This window comes from Antennarius striatus, chromosome 5, assembly GCF_040054535.1.
Source record: "Antennarius striatus isolate MH-2024 chromosome 5, ASM4005453v1, whole genome shotgun sequence".
NCBI lineage: Eukaryota > Metazoa > Chordata > Actinopteri > Lophiiformes > Antennariidae > Antennarius > Antennarius striatus.
Genome location: NC_090780.1, coordinates 250,735 through 270,211, shown reverse-complemented (window position 1 = coordinate 270,211; position 19,477 = coordinate 250,735). Strand labels below are relative to the sequence as shown.

Genomic DNA, 19,477 nt, shown 5'->3' with positions numbered 1-19,477 from the left:
GCTGTCAGGAGGTCAGTGTTTGGTCTCATAGAGCTGTCAGGAGGTCAGTGTTTGGTCTTATAAAGCTGTCAGGAGGTCAGTGTTTGGTCTCAGAGCTGTCAGGAGGTCAGTGTTTGGTCTCAGAGCTGCTAGGAGGTCAGTGTTTGGTCTCATAGAGCTGTCAGGAGCTCAGTGTTTGGTCTCATAGAGCTGTCAGGAGGTCAGTGTTTGGTCTCATAGAGCTGTCAGGAGGTCAGTGGTTGGTCTCATAGAGCTGTCAGGAGGTCAGTGGTTGGTCTCATAGAGCTGTCAGGAGGTCAGTGTTTGGTCTCATAGAGCTGTCAGGAGGTCAGTGTTTGGTCTCATAGAGCTGTCAGGAGGTCTGTCTGCTGGACAACACCTGCAATGGAACCTGGACTTCATGTTCAGGGATGACTCCAGATTCTGCTTGACCACCAATCAGCATGACCCCATTTACCCCATGTAAATACAGTCATCCCTCGCTTGTTCACGCTTCATGACACGCAGATTTTTAGTAGGTAGTCATGTGATACTGTACGAGTTCGCTATTGGCTGAGGGCACCCGTGTGTGCGCAAAACTCCATCGACATCAGACAATTCAGGACACTCACCTTGTGAAACGTGGATCGTAAAGTTTTCTCCGTCTTGGAAGAAGGATGACCAGCTTCCTCCACCAAGTGCTGCACATGTGCTTCTGTGTGGGTGACCTGACAGGAGGGCAGCAGCTAAAGCTGGGATCGCCACAGGCTGCTCTTTATCACTGATTCTCTTTGTGGCAGCATTGGAAGTGTAGCTCACTGGAGCGAGGCAATGGCCAGAGGCCTGAAGTCACCATCAGAAGGAAGACTCCCCGCTGTAATAGGGTACAGGGATGATGTGAAAAGTATCCTTCAAAATGCCCCACATACAGCAGGAGTCCACAAGTGTTTTGATGCGTTGACAGGCTGGGCGAGGATGAAAATCAAGCCTGCATAGTCCAGGAGGAGTCGATCAGAAGAGAGGCAGGAGTGACAGGATGGTGTTCAGTTGGTGAGAAGATACCACTCCAGGCAGAGTGGTATCTTGGAAGGGAGAACACATCAGAGCTCTGGGGCAGGGTTAGGGTTACAAGTCCCCCTTTCAGGACTAGCTGAAAGGGGGACTTGCAAGGATCAACAGCCAACTTCCACAGAAACAGAAGGTGTGGAGTTACCATTTCACACTGTTCCAGCTGAAAGTAAGCAACAATCCATCTTCCATGGTCAATCCTTCTTCCATGGTCAGCAGGTTGGACAGCATCCCCAACAGTTACATCAGGAAGGGATTGGACCTCCCCTGCTGTTTCTCAGTTCTGCAAGAACAATCTGCAGCTTCCTCGGAAGTCCATCACCTGTGATGTAGAGGAGAAGACTCACCCTGTACTCCAGCTGGGGGACTCCAGAAATGAAGCTGTGAATGGTGCAGTGGTGACAGTCTACTGAGCAGAAGTGGAGGTACAGGATGAAGTGGACGAAGAAACTCCAGGCTGCAACAAAGGGGGGCCTGGGAAGAATCCAAGACAGTCGGGCAGGACTGTCACCAGCCCAGTTCTGGTCCAAAACCTCAAGGGAGCAGAGGAAGAACATGATGGTGGAAGAGTTCTCACAGGTGGTACAGGACCACTACCTCATTGAGGCCATGTTCCAGGGCAAACGGGGAGCATGGACTCCCTGGGAGGATTCGATCAGAGTCATGATCTGGGTCGACACCTGGCGAACTCCACAGTATGACATATTCCACACTGCTGAAACTTCACCTGAAGTTTGGAAGCGAGGGCCAGCACTTTCTGTGCAGCAAGGACAAAGCATGTCTTCAATGTTCCTGTCAGGGTCCAACATACACTGCCCGCCCAAAAACAAAGTCACCGTTTGGGTTTCAATAAGCAAATTGCAGTGTTATGATCAGGGGTTGCTTCGGTTGGTCAGGTCTAGGCTCAGCAATATTATTAAGCAAAAAAATTAAAGTCAGCTGAGTATCTGAATGTAATGAATGACAAGGCCATCCCATAAATGGATTTTCTCTCCCGGATGGCACGATCATAATCCAGGACAACAATGCCAAAATTTAACTGACTCTAATTGTGAAAGAGTGGTCCAGGGAGCGTGAGAAGTCATTTTGACACATCAATTGGCCCCCACAGTCCTGAGCTTAACCCCATTCAAAGTCTATGGGATGTGCTGGAGAAGACTTTGCAGAGTGGTTTGACTCCTATCGTCAGTACAAGAAAATTAATGCAATTCTGGACAGAAATAAATGCAGTGACGTTGTACGAGGTTGTCGAAACAATGCCGCGGCAAATGCGCACCGCAATAAAAGCTACAGGCAGTCCCACGATTTATTAGAGTGTGTGACTTTTTTTTTGGCAGGGCAGTGTAGGACAAACACAGTGATGCTGCCAGTGGCAGCACAACAGGTGCTTAGAGATGCAGAGTCGGGGCAAACTACTCCTGAGATCCATCCAACAAGTATGTGTCTTCATCGTCCAGGAGATGTAGGACAGAAGATGGTAGCGGAAGATCAGCACTTCTACTCACCCCTGGCAAGGGATGGGAAATGTGTGTCGACCTGCAACAGTAGTTGGTCTTTTCCACTGAGGTCACACAGACAGCTGAGGCCAGACGTGATATGGTCTTTAGCTGCCAAGAAACTCCACATTGAGTTAACTTTGTCCTGGGGAGAGGGAAAAGCTGCAGCACGAGGGTTCAAGCGGGTGACCTACAGTGAACCAAGAGGAGTGCACAGGTGAAGGCTTGTCCATGGCAGTTCACCCTGTGGAGGTCGTGTGCTACCTGCTATCCTCCTCCATGCTACAGGATCCAGCCTGAGAAAGGCTATCAAGGAGCTGATGGAAGGCTGAGACAGCAGATTTCTCATATGGATATGGAGAAAGGGGAACAGTTGGGGCTGAATGAGGTCAGGTGCAGAGGTGCACAAATGCATGTTCCTCACAAGTGTGGCACCATTTAAAAATAATCAACAATGCTTTCCAACGATATAGGAGTTATTTCCAAGAAGCATTGTTAAGGCAAAAAAAAAAGTACCAAACAACAATTACCTTACTTTTGTGTTATGTTTATTTCCTTTTCTTGTCTGCTGCTCATCTGTAAACAGTAAAGCTAAACTTTAATGTGAAACATTTGTTTGAGAAACACTGAGAACAGACAGTATGCAGTTAAATAAGTAGATGTCTCTGAAAATTATTTTTACCACTTATTCCTTCAAAAGAGAAAAATGCAAAAAAACAGTAAAGAACATAGATGCTTTTAGATAAATAATGACTGAAAATTTAATGTTTTTGAACTGAACTGAATCATGACATGTTGAATGATAACATCTGTAAGTTCTTCTTCTGTATTATGACCTTATGGACGGTTTAAAATGCTCTCTCCAGTTGTTCATGCTGTTCTTCGTCATCCAAACCGATCATACCTACTCTCCTCTCCTGCAGCCCAGCCTGGTGTCAGTTACTTCCTTCTCATCCACTCCTTCGCTCCTTCTTCAACAAGGAGTTCAATGCCCGTCTCTCACTTCACCTCAGCTCCACCCTGAAGGAGCAGAAGAAAAAAACAAACAAGGAGAAAAGTGAGGATGTACAGAGATTGCCATCCAAAGAGGTCCAGTCCCATCTGAACGTCACTGAGGTGGGACATTCCAGGTAATTTCAGTATCAGCTTTCTCTTCTGGCTTTCTTGGATTTCCTGAAGATCATGTTGGTTTATTGCATTTCCAATTCATTGAAGTTATTTGGTTCCCATAACCTGCTACTGTTTAGGGGATTTTGGATCAAATTTCTATTAATTTCATCATAATTTCCCAGAAGTTTCTACAAGTTTTGGGGATTACAAATGACTCGGGGAGCCCTTACAATATGAAATGTTTAGTATGTTGGTCAGGTATTACTGGAGTAAATGAGATCCCTACAATGTGCGTGTTTTTCGGCACTTGGAAAAACCTTCAGTAATGTCTAGACGGTGCTTTAAAATGGTCTCACTGGTTTCTGGGAAGACTGATGACGCTTTCAAGTTTTTGCTGGTTTCAAGGATTTTCTACTGGTTTATTTCAAACTACTGGTGTGTAAAACCTCCTAAGAGTTTATAGTTGATTTCTGAAGCAAGACATGCGTGTCAAGACATGAAGAGTGACCAAGGCTGAAGGGTATACAGTATGTCCTTCTTGCTGGTGGTTCACCTTTTTTACCAGACGGTACACTTCATTTAATTCGTCTAATTACCCTCTGCCACAAAGACTGCAGAGGCCAGGATGACTTGTGTTCAGGAGTCATGGTTTACTTAGGGGACGCACTGGAACGCTGATAGAACGGTGGAAGACAAAAGAATGTTGTGGGGTTGGGTTTGACAACTTGTTAAAAGAGGTGAATGTGACTAACATAAACATCCTTGATCAGACTTCGTCCACACCAGAATGCGAGGGGATTTCTGAATGTTCCACCGGACCGTGCCACTGTTGACACCCGAGTCAGTGGAGGCTCCAGAGTGCTCTGTTTGACCTTTATCCTACTGATATGAAATGGCCAGTGGACCTCCAACCATCTGGGAAGATGTATACGCACGTAAAGAGTAAATGGCTTTTGGTAAGGGGAATGGGTCTACAATCTGGGAGCAAACTGCCTGGAGCAGACATGAAGGAGCAGGCCACGTCCTCAGACTGGCCTGGTGAAGAGGATCCATCTGTCATCGCTTATCGACTGTCTTCTACTGCAGCTGATCTTAATAGAAGGACCCACTGGGACAGTGTCTGGCCACAGTGTGAAGTCCTTCTCACTGGTGTGGGAACAGGGGATGCACTGAAACGGTGATAGACCGGTGGAAGACAAAAGAATGTTGTGGGGTTGGGTTGTCTGGTTCTGGGAGGCGAGGTAATGTAGGCCTGTCACAGGCTCTTGGTTGAGGCATTCTGTCCATTTGACTGTGGGTGATACCCAGAGGACACACTAACATTTGCAGAAGAAGCAGGGAAAACTTTTTTCAAAGTCGAGATCGTCGTTTGTTTGAAACAATACAGGTAGTCGCCGACTTACGACCTATGCAACTTACGACCGATCGACTTTACGACCACAATGTCCGGGTAATGCGGGCATTCCCTCCAGCCACAGTACTAACGCTCTGAGGCTCCCGCGCTCTCTCCAGTCCCCACGGCGCACACACGCTGTTCAGTCACACTGAGATCAGCAGCCCAGCCCACTACTGATGGGCTGGGCTGCTTAGGAGGCTGTGACAGAGAAATGTATGAATGGCGTATGGGAAAACTGTCAAGCGTTAGGTGAACTCTTCTGCTGGATTTGAAAGTGACGAAGAACTTGATCAGATTCGAGAGAAAATAGTGAAACTGGCAAAAAACCTCTCCTTCGAGAACTCACGAATGATCGCGCTGTATGAAGAACTGATCGCGCTGGAAGAAGAAAGAGTGGAAGAAGAAGAGAGAAGAGAAGCAGAGAAAGAAGAGGAGGAAACAGAAAAAATGTTCACCACCAAAGGCTTGTCAGAAGGCTTTTCCCTGTTAAAATAAACTCCGTGCACACTTTGAAGAAATGCACATAGAACATAGAAACATTTGCAAGGATTGAACGGATGGCAAACGACGCTTTCCGTCCATATCGTGAAATTTATGAGGAGAAAAAGAAACGAACAATTCAGACAAAGCTCACAATGATTATGAAAAGATCGTCTCCCGCTCCCACCAACCCACACGCTGCCCCAGCTGACGATCCGGCCGACCCCCAGCCAAGAACCAGCGCTGCTGGATTTAATTTTTACTTAAGAGTCGATTTACGACCAAGTCGAGTTACGACCGATCTGTCGGTCCCAATCGCGGTCGTAAGTCGGCGACTACCTGTATCACTAAGTAAACCATGACTCCTGAACACAAGTCATCCTGGCCTCTGCAGTCTTTGTGGCAGAGGGTAATTAGATGAATAAAATGAAGTGTACCGTCTGGTAAAAAGGGTGAACCACCAGCAAGAAGGACATATTGTATACCCTTCAGCCTTGGTAGTCCTTTCACAGTCCATTGAGATATGGACCATGGTCAGATAGGGAGACGCAGTGGGTGCAGCGGAACTATCTGAAACCCAGTAGACACACTGGACAGGGTGTACATAGCTGCCACACTTCTGTTCATGAAAGAACAATCCACAACGGTCACTGAAATAACCGTTATCCATCCTTCCAGTCTAGGCTCCAAGGATGGATACTTTGAGATGGGTCTGGATGAATCTGAAGAGTCCGTCTCCTCCAGTTTGCCTGTTCCTGCTGAGGGTCCTTGTGACCAACCAGAGGAGTCATATGAGGAAGAGGAGGAGGAGGTGCAGGTCAGCAGGGTCCTCTGGTGCTACTGCCTGCGGGTGATGGAGGAGGTTCAGCCAATGGAGGCCTGTCTGGTACTGACGGACCGGATGTTTGGCCTGCTGCACCCATCACATGACTTCACATGGACCAATCACGATGGTAGGCACACAGTCAGCCTCAGGTAAAGGTATACACACCAATCAGCAATGCATCCATTCATTTAAAACTGATTGGAAACATTTCATGCATATTATCTTTCTTCTTTAGTCTCGGTACAGTCAGGAGCCTGGGACACGACCACATAACATCCTGTTGGATTGGTCCAGTTTCATGACAGTGTCTTCATAAATGTTTTTTACCTTTTAAAGTTTTGAATTTTTGCTCTAAATTTTAAATGTAACTCAATCAGTCAGTCAATCAAACCTCCGTAAAAACTCATAAAAACTTTAAAGAAAAATTATTGACAAACCAATGAGAGAACCCCTCCTGTCAGGAAAGTTGTTCACGTGGAAATGAGTCACGAGTCACACGGGTCTCTTCTTGTTTCAGTCAGAGCACAAGCCTCAGCATGTTGGACTTACCTATACTATATAGACCAGTCAAACCAGACCTATGTATACTACATAGACCAGTCAAACCAGACCTATGTATACTATATAGACCAGTCAAACCTGACCTATGTTTACTATATAGACTAGTGAAACCAGACCTATGTATACTATATAGACCAGTCAAACCAGACCTATGTATACTATATAGACCAGTCAAACCAGACCTATGTATACTATATAGACCAGTCAAACCTGACCTATGTTTACTATATAGACCAGTCAAACCAGACCTATGTATACTGTATAGACCAGTCAAACCAGACCTATGTTTACTATATAGACCAGTCAAACGTGACCTATGTTTACTATATAGACCAGTCAAACCAGACCTATGTATACTACATAGACCAGTCAAACCTGACCTATGTTTACTATATAGACCAGTCAAACCTGACCTATGTATACTATATAGACCAGTCAAACCTGACCTATGTATACTATATAGACCAGTCAAACCAGACCTATGTATACTATATAGACCAGTCAAACCAGACCTATGTATACTATATAGACCAGTCAAACCTGACCTATGTTTACTATATAGACCAGTCAAACCAGACCTATGTATACTATATAGACCAGTCAAACCTGACCTATGTTTACTATATAGACCAGTCAAACCAGACCTATGTATACTATATAGACCAGTCAAACCAGACCTATGTTTACTATATAGACCAGTCAAACCTGACCTATGTTTACTATATAGACCAGTCAAACCAGACCTATGTATACTATATAGACCAGTCAAACCAGACCTATGTTTACTGTATAGACCAGTCAAACCTGACCTTTGTTTACTATATAGACCAGTCAAACCAGACCTATGTTTACTATATAGACCAGTCAAACCAGACCTATGTATACTATATAGACCAGTCAAACCTGACCTATGTTTACTATATAGACCAGTCAAACCTGACCTATGTTTACTATATAGACCAGTCAAACCTGACCTATGTCTACTATATAGACCAGTCAAACCTGACCTATGTATACTATATAGACCAGTCAAACCAGACCTATGTATACTATATAGACCAGTCAAACCAGACATATGTATACTATATAGACCAGTCAAACCTGACCTATGTTTACTATATAGACCAGTCAAACCAGACCTATGTATACTATATAGACCAGTCAAACCAGACCTATGTATACTATGTAGACCAGTCAAACTAGACCTATGTATACTATGTAGACCAGTCAAACCAGACCTATGTATACTATATAGACCAGTCAAACCAGACCTATGTATACTATGTAGACCAGTCAAACTAGACCTATGTATACTATATAGACCAGTCAAACCTGACCTTTGTTTACTATATAGACCAGTCAAACCAGACCTATTTATACTATATAGACCAGTCAAACCAGACCTATGTTTACTATATAGACCAGTCAAACCAGACCTATGTATACTATGTAGACCAGTCAAACTAGACCTATGTATACTATATAGACCAGTCAAACCAGACCTATGTTTACTATATAGACCAGTCAAACCAGACCTATGTATACTACATAGACCAGTCGAACCAGACCTATGTTTATTATATAGACCAGTCAAACCTGACCTATGTTTACTATATAGACCAGTCAAACCTGACCTATGTTTACTATATAGACCAGTCAAACCTGACCTATGTCTACTATATAGACCAGTCAAACCTGACCTATGTATACTATATAGACCAGTCAAACCAGACCTATGTATACTATATAGACCAGTCAAACCAGACCTACGTATACTATATAGACCAGTCAAACCTGACCTATGTTTACTATATAGACCAGTCAAACCTGACCTATGTATACTATATAGACCAGTCAAACCAGACCTATGTATACTATGTAGACCAGTCAAACTAGACCTATGTATACTATGTAGACCAGTCAAACCAGACCTATGTTTACTATATAAACCAGTCAAACCTGACCTATGTTTACTATATAGACCAGTCAAACCTGACCTATGTTTACTATATAGACCAGTCGAACCAGACCTATGTTTATTATATAGACCAGTCAAACCTGACCTATGTTTACTATATAGACCAGTCAAACCTGACCTATGTATACTATATAGACCAGTCAAACCTGACCTATGTATACTATATAGACCAGTCAAACCAGACCTATGTATACTATATAGACCAGTCAAACCAGACCTATGTATACTATATAGACCAGTCAAACCAGACCTATGTATACTAAATAGACCAGTCAAACCTGACCTATGTTTACTATATAGACCAGTCAAACCAGACCTATGTATACTATATAGACCAGTCAAACCAGACCTATGTTTACTATATAGAGCAGTCAAACCTGACCTATGTTTACTATATAGACCAGTCAAACCAGACCTATGTATACTATATAGACCAGTCAAACCTGACCTTTGTTTACTATATAGACCAGTCAAACCAGACCTATTTATACTATATAGACCAGTCAAACCAGACCTATGTTTACTATATAGACCAGTCAAACCAGACCTATGTATACTATGTAGACCAGTCAAACTAGACCTATGTATACTATATAGACCAGTCAAACCAGACCTATGTTTACTATATAGACCAGTCAAACCAGACCTATGTATACTACATAGACCAGTCGAACCAGACCTATGTTTATTATATAGACCAGTCAAACCTGACCTATGTTTACTATATAGACCAGTCAAACCTGACCTATGTTTACTATATAGACCAGTCAAACCTGACCTATGTCTACTATATAGACCAGTCAAACCTGACCTATGTATACTATATAGACCAGTCAAACCAGACCTATGTATACTATATAGACCAGTCAAACCAGACCTACGTATACTATATAGACCAGTCAAACCTGACCTATGTTTACTATATAGACCAGTCAAACCTGACCTATGTATACTATATAGACCAGTCAAACCAGACCTATGTATACTATGTAGACCAGTCAAACTAGACCTATGTATACTATGTAGACCAGTCAAACCAGACCTATGTTTACTATATAAACCAGTCAAACCTGACCTATGTTTACTATATAGACCAGTCAAACCTGACCTATGTTTACTATATAGACCAGTCGAACCAGACCTATGTTTATTATATAGACCAGTCAAACCTGACCTATGTTTACTATATAGACCAGTCAAACCTGACCTATGTATACTATATAGACCAGTCAAACCTGACCTATGTATACTATATAGACCAGTCAAACCAGACCTATGTATACTATATAGACCAGTCAAACCAGACCTATGTATACTATATAGACCAGTCAAACCAGACCTATGTATACTAAATAGACCAGTCAAACCTGACCTATGTTTACTATATAGACCAGTCAAACCAGACCTATGTATACTATATAGACCAGTCAAACCAGACCTATGTTTACTATATAGAGCAGTCAAACCTGACCTATGTTTACTATATAGACCAGTCAAACCTGACCTATGTATACTATATAGACCAGTCAAACCTGACCTATGTATACTATATAGACCAGTCAAACCAGACCTATGTATACTATATAGACCAGTCAAACCTGACCTATGTTTACTATATAGACCAGTCAAACCAGACCTATGTATACTATATAGACCAGTCAAACCAGACCTATGTATACTATGTAGACCAGTCAAACTAGACCTATGTATACTATATAGACCAGTCAAACCAGACCTATGTTTACTATATAGACCAGTCAAACCTGACCTATGTTTACTATATAGACCAGTCAAACCTGACCTTTGTTTACTATATAGACCAGTCAAACCAGACCTATTTATACTATATAGACCAGTCAAACCAGACCTATGTTTACTATATAGACCAGTCAAACCAGACCTATGTATACTATATAGACCAGTCAAACCTGACCTATGTTTACTATATAGACCAGTCAAACCTGACCTATGTCTACTATATAGACCAGTCAAACCTGACCTATGTTTACTATATAGACCAGTCAAACCTGACCTATGTATACTATATAGACCAGTCAAACCAGACCTATGTATACTATATAGACCAGTCAAACCTGACCTATGTTTACTATATAGACAAGTCAAACCAGACCTATGTATACTATATAGACCAGTCAAACCAGACCTATGTATACTATGTAGACCAGTCAAACTAGACCTATGTATACTATATAGACCAGTCAAACCAGACCTATGTTTACTATATAGACCAGTCAAACCAGACCTATGTATACTACATAGACCAGTCGAACCAGACCTATGTTTATTATATAGACCAGTCAAACCTGACCTATGTTTACTATATAGACCAGTCAAACCTGACCTATGTATACTATATAGACCAGTCAAACCTGACCTATGTATACTATATAGACCAGTCAAACCAGACCTATGTATACTATATAGACCAGTCAAACCAGACCTATGTATACTATATAGACCAGTCAAACCTGACCTATGTTTACTATATAGACTAGTCAAACCAGACCTATGTATACTATATAGACCAGTCAAACCAGACCTATGTATAATATATAGACCAGTCAAACCAGACCTATGTATACTATATAGACCAGTCAAACCTGACCTATGTTTACTATATAGACCAGTCAAACCAGACCTATGTATACTATATAGACCAGTCAAACCAGACCTATGTTTACTATATAGACCAGTCAAACCTGACCTATGTTTATAGACCAGTCAAACCAGACCTATGTATACTATATAGACCAGTCAAACCAGACCTATGTTTACTGTATAGACCAGTCAAACCTGACCTTTGTTTACTATATAGACCAGTCAAACCAGACCTATTTATACTATATAGACCAGTCAAACCAGACCTATGTATACTATGTAGACCAGTCAAACTAGACCTATGTATACTATATAGACCAGTCAAACCAGACCTATGTATACTATATAGACCAGTCAAACCAGACCTATGTATACTATATAGACCAGTCAAACCAGACCTATGTATACTATATAGACCAGTCAAACCTGACCTATGTTTACTATATAGACCAGTCAAACATGACCTATGTATACTATATAGACCAGTCAAACCAGACCTATGTATACTATATAGAGTAGTCAAACCAGACCTATGTATACTATATAGACCAGTCAAACCTGACCTATGTATACTATATAGACCAGTCAAACCTGACCTATGTTTACTATATAGACCAGTCAAACCAGACCTATGTATACTATATAGACCAGTCAAACCAGACCTATGTATCCTATATAGACCAGTCAAACCAGACCTATGTTTACTATATAGACCAGTCAAACCTGACCTATGTTTACTATATAGACCAGTCAAACCAGACCTATGTATACTATATAGACCAGTCAAACCAGACCTATGTATACTATATAGACCAGTCAAACCTGACCTATGTATACTATATAGACCAGTCAAACCAGACCTATGTATACTATATAGACCAGTCAAACCTGACCTATGTTTACTATATAGACCCGTCAAACCTGACCTATGTATACTATATAGACCAGTCAAACCAGCCCTATGTATACTATATAGACCTGTCAAACCAGACCTATGTATACTATATAGACCAGTCAAACCTGACCTATGTTTACTATGTAGACCAGTCAAACCAGACCTATGTATACTATATAGACCAGTCAAACCAGACCTATGTATACTATGTAGACCAGTCAAACTAGACCTATGTATACTATATAGACCAGTCAAACCAGACCTATGTTTACTATATAGACCAGTCAAACCTGACCTATGTTTACTATATAGACCAGTCAAACCTGACCTATGTATACTATATAGACCAGTCAAACCAGACCTATGTATACAATATAGAGTAGTCAAACCAGACCTATGTATACTATATAGACCAGTCAAACCTGACCTATGTATACTATATAGACCAGTCAAACCTGACCTATGTTTACTATATAGACCAGTCAAACCAGACCTATGTATACTATATAGACCAGTCAAACCAGACCTATGTATACTATATAGACCAGTCAAACCAGACCTATGTTTACTATATAGACCAGTCAAACCTGACCTATGTTTACTATATAGACCAGTCAAACCAGACCTATGTATACTATATAGACCAGTCAAACCTGACCTATGTTTACTATGTAGACCAGTCAAACCTGACCTATGTATACTATATAGACCAGTCAAACCAGACCAATGTTTACTATATAGACCAGTCAAACCAGACCTATGTATACTATATAGACCAGTCAAACCAGACCAATGTTTACTATATAGACCAGTCAAACCAGACCTATGTATACTATATAGACCAGTCAAACCAGACCTATGTATACTATATAGACCAGTCAAACCAGACCTATGTATACTATATAGACCAGTCAAACCAGACCTATGTATACTATATAGACCAGTCAAACCAGACCTATGTATACTATATAGACCAGTCAAACCAGACCTATATACAGTATACTGTATAGACCAGTCAAAGCAGGAAGTGACAAATATATGACCCAGTTTTTGCGTCATGTCTGATTTGTGTAACATCAGTGAAACAGGCCGTGATCACCGACGTTCACACACGTCTGTCAGAGACATGTGAGGAGGTTCAACAGATTTACTCATTCAGTGATTTATTTCCGAGTGTATAGACTCAACAACAATAATTTTAGACAGGCCTGAAGTTCAGTTAGTATTGTTTGGCCTGAATGATGGATATAGCTGAGTGTTGTCTACATATATGACACATATAACATGAAATTACACTACAGAGGTGTAACTCTGACAATCGTGAAATGATTTGATCTTTTACAACAGATACAAGTTTAATTCGTTCTGTGACTGAGGTCGTCATCAAACAACATTTCCCCTTGAACTGAAATCATTGTAATCCATTCCAGCCTTGTAAAATGAATTGCCCCTCATTGTATGAACAACCCTCCAACCCTCACAGGGCACACTGTCTCCTAACTTTAACACAAACATTCTCCCCCTCGTGTAAAACATGTAGTTCTGTCTGATCAATAGGACTTAAACCACCTCAATGCTGCTCCTTTAATCCCAATAAAACGGTCTAATCTAATCTAATCTTTGTATTTTTCTTCTACAAGGTCCTGTTTGTTTTACATGACAAAGTCAGACCCGCCTGTAACGTCTGAATCTATCTTTAGTAAATGTTATTTAATGTTGAATCATAGCTGTATTAAATGTATTGTAATGTCTTGAGTATCGCAGAAATCATATTAACAAAACAAGCAGGGTGATTAACCACGAACAGTTCCGAACTGAAGGAGCAGTGAGTCGTTAGTGTTATTTTGAAGGCCAAACATTCATCTAATGACATTTATTATCAGTAGTTATAATCTGTAAATCCTTCAGATTACACAGATTGTGTCACAGAGATGTGTTCTAGACGTTTTTAATGAAGACAATGGGGGGTGTTGTCAGGTGAGAACCAGCGCCCCCCAGTGGAGGAGGTGTTGTCCAGCCTGCAGGTGGAGCTCCTGGTGCCGTTCTCCCACCTCCGACTGCCCCCCCACACGGAGCTCCCTCACACCTGCCTGGCCTTCGGCCTCCGGGCCGGTTTGACCCGTTGGTACGTCTTCTCAGAGGCGGAGCAGCTCCAGCCAATCAGGGCCCAGATGGTAACATCCTGCTGTGACACACCTGTTCATGTCAGCGTGTCCAGGAAGCAGCTGCTCACACCTCCTCACCTGTTCCTGCAGGTGGTGGGACCCCAGATCGACCCCCAGCCCCTCCCCCGGTCCCTCCTCAGCTCCTGGGAGCTGGAAGAGAGTCAGGGGGCACAGGGGGGCTATCCTGCTTACCTCCTTCCCCCCGACCCCTCCTCTGCCCCCCACAGCCCCTCCATCCTCTCTGACATGTTGAAGACAGAGGACCCCGCCCTCCCCCGTCTCCTGTTCCTCACCCAGAGACACCTGTGGGTGCTGACGGTCCCGTTCAGGGAGCTGGTGCAGAACGAGAGAGGGAACCCTGACTGTCAGCTGCCCCCCTCCAGCCGATTGGTCCGTGTTCCACTGGGTTCCGTGGTGCTCCACCCCAGTGAGGGGGCGTCTCAGGGGGAGGAGAGGACCAGCAACCCCTTCTGTGGTGACTCCCACCACCAGACCTGGTACGGGGACTACTACTGGTCACCCAGTCTGTGTCTCACTGGTCACCCAGTCTGGGTGTTACTGGTCACCCAGTCTGAGTGTTACTGGTCACCCAGTCTGCGTCTCACTGGTCACCCAGTCACCCAGTCTGCGTGTTACTGGTTGTCCAGTCTGTGTTACTGGTCATCCAGTCTGTGTTACTGGTCACCCAGTCTGCGTGTTACTGGTCACCCAGTCTGTGTCTTACTGGTCACCCAGTCTGGGTGTTACTGGTCACCAGTCTGGGTGTTACTGGTCACCCAGTCTGGGTGTTACTGGTCATCCAGTCACCCAGTCTGGGTGTTACTGGTCATCCAGTCACCCAGTCTGCGTGTTACTGGTCACCCATTTTGGGTGTTACTGGTCAGCCAGTCTGCGTGTTACTGGTCACCCAGTCTGGGTGTTACTGGTCACCCAGTCTGCGTCTCACTGGTCACCCAGTGTTCGTGTTACTGGTCACCCAGTCTGTGTATTACTGGTCACCCAGTCTGGGTGTTACTGGTCACCCAGTCTGCGTGTTACTGGTCACCCAGTCTGTGTTTCTGGTCACCCAGTCTGTGTTACTGGTCACCCAGTCTGCGTCTCACTGGTCACCCAGTGTGCGTGTTACTGGTCACCCAGTCTTTGTGTTACTGGTCACCCAGTCTGGGTGTTACTGGTCACCCAGTCTGGGTGTTACTGGTCACCCAGTCTGCGTGTTACTGGTCACCCAGTCTGGGTGTTACTGGTCACCCAGTCTGCGTGTTACTGGTCACCCAGTCTGCGTGTTACTGGTCACCCAGTCTGCGTGTTACTGGTCACCCAGTCTTTGTGTTACTGGTCACCCAGTCTGCGTCTCACTGGTCACCCAGTCTGCGTCTCACTGGTCACCCAGTCACCCAGTCTGCGTGTTACTGGTCACCCAGTCTGGGTGTTACTGGTCAACCAGTCTGCGTGTTACTGGTCACCCAGTCTGTGTATTACTGGTCACCCAGTCTGCGTGTTACTGGTCACCCAGTCTGTGTTACTGGTCACCCAGTCTGTGTTACTGGTCACCCAGTCTGCGTGTTACTGGTCACCCAGTCTGGGTGTTACTGGTCACCCAGTCACCCAGTCTGCGTGTTAGTGGTCACCCAGTCTGCGTGTTACTGGTCACCCAGTCTGCGGGCTACTGGTCACCCAGTCTGCGTCTCACTGGTCACCCAGTCTGCGTGCTACTGGTCACCCAGTCTGTGTGTTAGTGGTCACCCAGTCTGCGTGCTACTGGTCACCCAGTCTGCGTCTCACTGCTCACCCAGTCACCCAGTGTGCGTGTTACTGGTCACCCGGTCTGCGTGTTACTGGTCATCCAGTCTGGGTGTTAATGGTCACCCAGTCTGCGTCTCACTGGTCACCCAGTCTTTGTGTTACTGGTCACCCAGTGTGCGTGTTACTGGTCACCCAGTCTGGGTGTTACTGGTCACCCAGTCTGCGTCTCACTTGTCACCCAGTCTTTGTGTTACCGGTCACCCAGTCTGTGTGTTACTGGTCACCCAGTCTGGGTGTTACTGGTCACCCAGTCTGCGTGTTACTGGTCACCCAGTCTGGGTGTTACTGGTCACCCAGTCTGTGTCTCACTGGTCACCCAGTCCGTGTCTCACTGGTCACCCAGTCTGGGTGTTACTGGTCACCCAGTCTGTGTGCTACTGGTCACCCAGTCACCCAGTCTTCGTGTTACTGGTCACCCAGTCTGTGTGTTAGTGGTCACCCAGTCTGCGTGCTACTGGTCACCCAGTCTGGGTGTTAATGGTCAACCAGTCTGCGTCTCACTGGTCACCCAGTCTTTGTGTTACTGGTCACCCAGTCTGTGTGTTACTGGTCACCCAGTGTGGGTGTTACTGGTCACCGAGTCTGCGTGTTACTGGTCACCGAGTCTGCATGTTACTGGTCACCCAGTCTGGGTGTTACTGGTCACCCAGTCTGCGTGTTACTGGTCACCCAGTCTGTGTTACTGGTCACCCAGTCTGTTTTACTGGTCACCCAGTCTGCGTGTTACTGGTCACCCAGTCTGGGTGTTACTGGTCACCCAGTCACCCAGTCTGCGTGTTACTGGTCACCCAGTCTGTGTGTTAGTGGTCACCCAGTCTGCGTGCTACTGGTCACCCAGTCTGCGGGTTACTGGTCACCCAGTCTGCGTCTCACTGGTCACCCAGTCACCCAGTGTGCGTGTTACTGGTCACCCGGTCTGCGTGTTACTGGTCATCCAGTCTGGGTGTTAATGGTCAACCAGTCTGCGTCTCACTGGTCACCCAGTCTTTGTGTTACTGGTCACCCAGTCTGTGTGTTACTGGTCACCCAGTGTGGGTGTTACTGGTCACCGAGTCTGCGTGTTACTGGTCACCGAGTCTGCATGTTACTGGTCACCCAGTCTGGGTGTTACTGGTCACCCAGTCTGCGTGTTACTGGTCACCCAGTCTGTGTTACTGGTCACCCAGTCTGTTTTACTGGTCACCCAGTCTGCGTGTTACTGGTCACCCAGTCTGGGTGTTACTGGTCACCCAGTCACCCAGTCTGCGTGTTAGTGGTCACCCAGTCTGCGTGTTACTGGTCACCCAGTCTGCGAGTTACTGGTCACCCAGTCTGCGTCTCACTGGTCACCCAGTCTGCGTGCTACTGGTCACCCAGTCTGTGTGTTAGTGGTCACCCAGTCTGCGTGCTACTGGTCACCCAGTCTGCGTCTCACTGCTCACCCAGTCACCCAGTGTGCGTGTTACTGGTCATCCGGTCTGCGTGTAACTGGTCATCCAGTCTGGGTGTTAATGGTCACCCAGTCTGCGTCTCACTGGTCACCCAGTCTTTGTGTTACTGGTCACCCAGTGTGCGTGTTACTGGTCACCCAGCCTGGGTGTTACTGGTCACCCAGTCTGCGTCTCACTTGTCACCCAGTCTTTGTGTTACTGGTCACCCAGTCTGTGTGTTACTGGTCACCCAGTCTGGGTGTTACTGGTCACCCAGTCTGCGTGTTACTGGTCACCCAGTCTGCGTGTTACTGGTCACCCAGTCTGGGTGTTACTGGTCACCCAGTCTGTGTCGCACTGGTCACCCAGTCCGTGTCTCACTGGTCACCCAGTCTGGGTGTTACTGGTCACCCAGTCTGTGTTTTACTGGTCACCCAGTCACCCAGTCTGCGTGTTACTGGTCACCCAGTCTGTGTGTTAGTGGTCACCCAGTCTGCGTGCTACTGGTCACCCAGTCTGCGGGTTACTGGTCACCCAGTCTGCGTCTCACTGGTCACCCAGTCACCCAGTGTGCGTGTTACTGGTCACCCGGTCTGCGTGTTACTGGTCATCCAGTCTGGGTGTTAATGGTCACCCAGTCTGCGTCTCACTGGTCACCCAGTCTTTGTGTTACTGGTCACCCAGTCTGTGTGTTACTGGTCACCCAGTGTGGGTGTTACTGGTCACCGAGTCTGCGTGTTACTGGTCACCGAGTCTGCGTGTTACTGGTCACCCAGTCTGCGTGTTACTGGTCACCCAGTCTGGGTGTTACTGGTCACCCAGTCTGCGTGTTACTGGTCACCCAGTCTGTGTTACTGGTCACCCAGTCTGTGTTACTGGTCACCCAGTCTGTGTGTTACTGGTTACCCAGTCTGCATGTTACTGGTCATCCAGTCTGCGTGTTACTGGTCACCCGGTCTGCGTGTTACTGGTCACCCAGTCTGGGTGTTACTGGTCACCCAGTCTGCGTCTCACTGGTCACCCAGACTTTGTGTTACTGGTCCACCCAGTCTGTGTGTTACTGGTCACCCAGTCTGAGTGTTACTGGTCACCCAGTCTGCGTGTTACTGGTCACCCAGTCTGGGTGTTACTGGTCACCCAGTCTGCGTGTTACTGGTCACCCAGTCTGGGTGTTACTGGTCACCCAGTCTGTGTGTTACTGGTCACCCAGTCTGTGTGTTAGTGGTCACCCAGTCTGCGTGTTACTGGTCACCCAGTCTGTGTGTTACTGGTCACCCAGTCTGTGTGTTACTGGTCACCCAGTCTGTGTGTTACTGGTCACCCAGTCTGCGTGTTACTGGTCACCTACTCGGTGTGTTACTGGTCACCCAGTCTGCGTGTTACTGGTCACCCAGTCTGGGTGTTACTGGTCACCCAGTCTGGGTGTTACTGATCACCCAGTCTGGGTGTTACTGATCACCCAGTCTGTGTGTTACTGGTCAACCAGTCTGCGTGTTACTGGTCACCCAGTCTGCGTGTTACTGGTCACCCAGTCAACCAGTGTGTGTGTTACTGGTCACCCAGTGTGTGTGTTACTGGTCACCCAGTCTGTGTCTTACTGGTCACCCGGTCTGCGTGTTACTGGTCACCTACTCTGTGTGTTACTGGTACCCAGTCTGCATGTTACTGGTCACCCAGTCTGCATGTTACTGG

The 19,477-nt window shown here is 45.4% G+C and overlaps 1 protein-coding gene across 6 annotated transcripts in view; it reads left to right on the top strand.

The window, feature by feature from the left end:
* The window catches only part of nisch (nischarin), a 67,014-nt gene that overhangs the window by 22,537 nt on the left and 25,000 nt on the right, over positions 1-19,477 (top strand). For 5 of the 6 annotated variants that reach the window (XR_011035497.1, XR_011035496.1, XM_068316416.1 and 2 more), the window contains 3 exons: positions 3,467-3,673; positions 6,208-6,482; positions 14,386-15,070. Coding sequence is in view for 4 of the 6 variants with exons in the window: in XM_068316416.1 (XP_068172517.1) it covers positions 3,467-3,673; positions 6,208-6,482; positions 14,386-15,070 (1,167 nt within the window). In the remaining 2 variants the exon portion in view is untranslated. The remainder of the gene's footprint in view (positions 1-3,466; positions 3,674-6,207; positions 6,483-14,385; positions 15,071-19,477) is intronic. The other variant, XM_068316414.1, reaches the window with a different exon arrangement.